The sequence below is a fragment of the Eulemur rufifrons genome, chromosome 16 (genome assembly GCF_041146395.1).
Source record: "Eulemur rufifrons isolate Redbay chromosome 16, OSU_ERuf_1, whole genome shotgun sequence".
Lineage (NCBI taxonomy): Eukaryota > Metazoa > Chordata > Mammalia > Primates > Lemuridae > Eulemur > Eulemur rufifrons.
In genome coordinates this window covers 38,437,010-38,441,820 of record NC_090998.1, presented here as the reverse complement: position 1 = coordinate 38,441,820, position 4,811 = coordinate 38,437,010, and the positions used below count along the sequence as shown (strand labels likewise).

Here is a 4,811-nt window from a genome sequence, read left to right as displayed (position 1 = left end):
CAGCACCATTCCTTCCATTCTTCACTCCAGCATTATAGGACTTCTTTCCATTCCCAAACTTGCTCTCGCTTACCTCCTGGATGATTTCTCTACCTACAAAGTCCTCCTTCTCTCCCTGCCTCACCTAACTCCTGCTCATCCTTCAGTGCTCAGTGTGATGTCACCTCCCTGGGAAGCCATCCCTACACCACAATACTGGGTTAGGCATTCCTCTTCCTCCTACCACACCACCATCTGCTTATCCCAGACAGAGAAGTCAGCACGTGGTTGCAATTGTCTGCTTATTTCCCTTCCTCCCCCGCCCCAGACTGCGAGCTCTTTGAGAACAGGGGCTCTCATTAGTCCCTGCACCTAGCACCATAATTAAGTGAAGAAGATAATCTTAGATCCAGAAGTGGATTTTGACGTGAAAGCAAGGGTAGCATGGAATGGAGGTGGTGGACAGTGTGGAAATAGACACTTTCAAGCAGGGGCAGCAGGGTTGGTAGCAGAATCTGAATAGATTTGGGCGGATGGCAGGGCAAAACCAGGGGAAGGAAACCACTGATAAGGCAGCTAATGTAACCCAGGTGAGAGCTGATTGTGGTCTGGACTACAGGGTGGTAGTGGGGATGGGGAGAACCACTCAGACTTGCAAGAGAGTTAGGAAGTAGACTTCATAGACTTGGGGGGTAGGTGAAGAAAAGAAAGGTGTGTAAGCTGAGGTCAGTTCTAATTTGGGCAATAGGTGTGCTAGTGGTGCCTTCTTCTGGGGTGGGGAATCTGAGGAAGAACACGATTGCAGATGGAGAGGGAGGTGAGAGCTCTGTTGGGACACGCTGAGTTTGAGTGGCCTGTGGGACACCCAGCAGGGAGCTGGACATTGAGAAGGAGTGGATGGAGAGATAGGAGAAAACCTGGAAGGGTAAGGAGGAGTCATGGATGCCAAGGGAGTGGGAGTCAGAAAAGAAATGACTAGAGACAAAGGGAAGATACAGCAGAGGCTCCTCCCCTCGGGCACTCCCCCAACTCCCACAGACACAAATGCACTGGAGAGGTTTCTCTTGACAGCAGTTTTACTTGATTCAGAAGTGAAACTCAGATCCTGGCCCACCCACTGGTCATAGGATCATGGCTGCAGTAGACTTGTCCTGGGGGTCATCGGCCTTTTACCAGGACGGGAAAAGGAGAGCACCTGGGTTACATCTGTGTCAGGGCAGGGACATGCCCAGCGACTGCTGGTCAGGTAGGGCTTGGCCGTGGGCCAGGAAAGGAAGGACTGGTACCACCCCATAGACACATGCAGAGGGAGGGAAGACTAATTGAGGACTGCTGTTTGCTGTTAGGATTTGGGCTTAGAGCAGGCCTAGGGCGGGGTCAGGAATCTCCAGACCAAGGGGTTCAGTAGCTGTGAGTAGGAGACTTGTCCAGTTCACTGCGCTGCTCCTTCTGGGACTCTGTCACCACCTGCTGGGGCCAAAGCATATGAGGGGCATGGACCATTCAACACCACCCTCCTTCCAGCTCCTTTGGATCACGGTGCTGGCATAACCAGCTGAGGCTCCGGTTTATCCATCCACCTTCTGTTTCCTTGTCTCTCCCCAAGAACCACCCACCACAACACCCTAAGATCAGCTGCAGCCAGGCTGCGGCTCAGAAATAACATGGGAAGCGATGGGGTCCTGGGATCAGAGGACCTGTCTCACCTCGCCGTCCCGGGTCTCAATGGTCTTGATCAGAACCATCTTCCGGCTGTGGCTGTCCTGGGGAGGCTCCACCTCAGGCACTGGAGAGAACAGGATGAGGGGTGGAAGGCGGAAGGCTAGCGACTCCGCTCCTTTCACGCTCCCACTCCCGTCCCCAGGGGCAGCGGGGCGGGGCGTGAGGGGCGGGTTAGGGACGAGTATAGGCCAGGACTCAACGGTTCTGTGGAGGGAACAGACCCCAGAGGGAGCCAGAGCAAAAGACCGATCAGGGCAGAAGTGGACAAGGGGAGGTGCAGGCTGGAAGCCAGACGTGGAAGACTCACCAGTGGTCTTTATACTTAAAGAGGCAAAGGAATGGACCGGCACAGAGATCCTGGGGGCGAAGCACGCGGTCAGCGCCCCGGCCCGGGCCCCGCCCCTCACGCCCAATCCCGACCACGCCCTGCCCGCCCCGCCCCTCACCGGCTCTCCTCGCCCTCCAGCAGCTTGCGGTAGGTGGCGATCTCGATGTCCAGGGCCATCTTGACGTTGAGGAGCTCCTGGTACTCACGCAGGTGACGCGCCATCTCCTCCTTTAGCTGTCGCAGCTCCTCCTCGAGCCGCGCGGCGCCCGCCTGGTACCCGCCCGCCTCCAGGGCGAACTGCTCCTCCAGCTCCCGCAGCTGTCTGAGCAGCGCCTCGTTCTGGGGTGGGGGACAGGAGAGGCAGTCAGGGAACCCTTCATCGTCCGCTCCCCAGGCCTGGGCGCTCAGCTTCGTCCTCACCGTGCCGCGCAGTCCGTCCACCTCGCACGTCAGACTCTGGATCTGGCGTCGGGACTCGTTCATCTCCAGCTTGGCCTGGCGCAGAGCCTCGTGGTTCCGGTTGGCGGCGTCGGACAGGTCTGCGTACTGCCAAGTGATGTGGGAGGCGGGGGCCGAGGACCTGGGCTTGAGCTGGCAGGGACGTGCTACACCCACCCAGCATTTCCCTCCTCCCAGACCCTCCCGGCCCTCGCACCTTAGACTTGTACCACTCCTCCGCCTCCTGCAGGTTCTTCGCTGCGATGCTCTCGTACTGTGCTCGGATGTCCCTCAGCGCCGCAGTCAGCTCCGGCTTCACGGTTGCTTCCACCTCCACCTGCTGCACCTGCTGGCTCTCCACGCTCACCTGTAGGTCTCGAAGCTCCTACGGCCCAGGACAGGCAGAGGACAAGCCCACGACGCAAATCCCACGCGGGCCACGCAGTTCGCGCCCAGAAAGGAGAAGAAACATTTGAATGAACAGAAGGGAGCACCAGGGAGTGCAGCGACTCCAGGAATATGAGCCCTGCGCCCTGGCGTGCGCTAAACCAGCTGCCAGGTCACGAGGGTACAGTCCCGCTGCCTGCCACCAGGTGGCGCAAGGGTGGGAGTCAAACCACCTGTAGAAGGCGGTCGAGTGACAGCGTCTACCCAGCCAATCTCACTTCTCATCCCCAGGACGATTCCTCCGTTCCACCCGCCAGCCTCCTCCAGAACTTTCTCTACGGATCTCCAGCGAGACCACCCCCACAACCTCCGAAGCCACCCTTGACACCCGGGTCCACACACCTCCTCGTGCAGCTTCTTGAGGAACTCAATCTCATCCATCAAAGACTCAATCTTGCGCTCTAGTTCCAGGCGGGACAGGGTGGCATCGTCCACGTCCTTCGTGGGTGGCAGTGGGGTTCAAGAGAAGGGAGGGGCTGCTTAGGCAGAGGAAGGGCCAGGCCTTCCTTGCCTGCTTCGGGAGGAGTCTGGTTGCCCCCACCCCCGCGTACCCACAGATGCCACCCCTAGATGCACAGGCCGGGGTAGGGATGGGGAGGCGGAACTCTACGTGGGGCTCCGGCTCACCTTGCGGAAGAGCACCAGGTTGTGCTCCGCATCCTCCCGCTTGCGCGTCTCCTCCTCCAACCTGTGGGTAGAGTGCGCTGAGGCCAAGCTGCAGGATTAGGGCCCTGCTTTCACCCCAGACCGCACCCGCCAGGGTCAGGTTACACGCTGTTGCTGCTGCTCAGGACTCTAATAGGAGGGCTTCAGGCTGCCTGATGGAATTGATCCCATTTCTCACTAACGGGCCGGGAGCTGAGAAGGTCTCCTTATTACACAGGGGAGGCATAGATACCCCTCCCACACCTTCCCAGACTCTCAAGCAAAGTGGGGGAGGGGCTTGGAGCCCGCGGGCGAGGATGCTGCCTGCACACCCCCGAGTTGGCAAGGGGAGCCACACCCTTGGGCTACCAGAGGGGAAGGGAGGAGAGGGAGGAGCAGCCCCCTCGACGGCCGCCGCCCAGTGCTGCCCCCTGACCTCTGCTTGAGCGCTGCCAGGTCCTCCGCCAGCCCGTCGCGCTCCACCTGCACCCGGTCGCGCTCGCGGCCCAGCAGCTCTAGCTCCCGCCGCAGCTCGCGCAGCTCCTGCTGGCACAGCTGGTCGGCGCGCGCCGGCTCCTGGCCCCGGGCCTGGCTCAGCTCCCCGCGCAGGGCCGCGTTCTGCTGCTCCAGGAAGCGCACCTTCTCAATGAAGTTGGCGAAGCGGTCGTTGAGCTCCTGCAGCTCTTGCTTCTCGTTGCTGCGCGTGGCCAGGAACTCCTGGTTGAGGGCCTCGGCCATGGAAAAGTCGAGGCGCTCCGAGGGCAGGCGCAGGAGGGTGCCCGCGCCCGCTCGCGGGCCACGGAAGCTGCCCAGGCGCACGGAGTAGCTCGGGGACGCCGAGCCCAGCAGGCGACTGCTGGAGAAGCGAGAGCTGGACGAGTAGGAGAAGGCCCCCGGGGATAGTGAGGGCGGTGGCCCAAAGGTGCGGCGGTATGAGGTGGAGCTGACGCCGGCCCGGAGGCCCGACGGGTGGTGGCTCATGGCCGAGGGTGGGCAGTCACCGTTCGCAGAGCTAGGCCAGGGGCTGGGAAGGAGCCGCAGACCGCTGTGAGGCGGCTTTATAGCCCTGCGGTCTCAGGGGGGGCACGGGCAGCTCCTCCCACTGGCCTGACGGCCGGGGAGAGTGGGGCTGTGTGGGGAGGGGGATGCCCCACCCCTGCGGAACAGCAGGGGCGCCGCGCCCTCCCCTCCCTGGTTGCCGGTGCTCTGCCTACTTGATTCTCCCTGTTGCTGGCGGGGAAGGAAACAGGGG

The 4,811-nt window shown here is 61.2% G+C and overlaps 1 protein-coding gene across 1 annotated transcript; it reads right to left on the bottom strand.

Annotated features, from left to right (window-relative positions):
- Positions 1-1,037: 1,037 nt before the first annotated feature.
- PRPH (peripherin) lies at positions 1,038-4,591 on the bottom strand. Its single transcript, XM_069490614.1, has 9 exons — positions 3,996-4,591; positions 3,542-3,602; positions 3,257-3,352; positions 2,685-2,852; positions 2,450-2,575; positions 2,148-2,368; positions 2,009-2,058; positions 1,686-1,765; positions 1,038-1,446 (listed from the first exon to the last, which is right to left on the bottom strand). Exons 1-9 carry the CDS (start codon positions 4,538-4,540, stop codon positions 1,381-1,383), a joined length of 1,413 nt encoding a protein of 470 aa, XP_069346715.1. The 5' UTR covers positions 4,541-4,591; the 3' UTR covers positions 1,038-1,380.
- Positions 4,592-4,811: the final 220 nt, after the last annotated feature.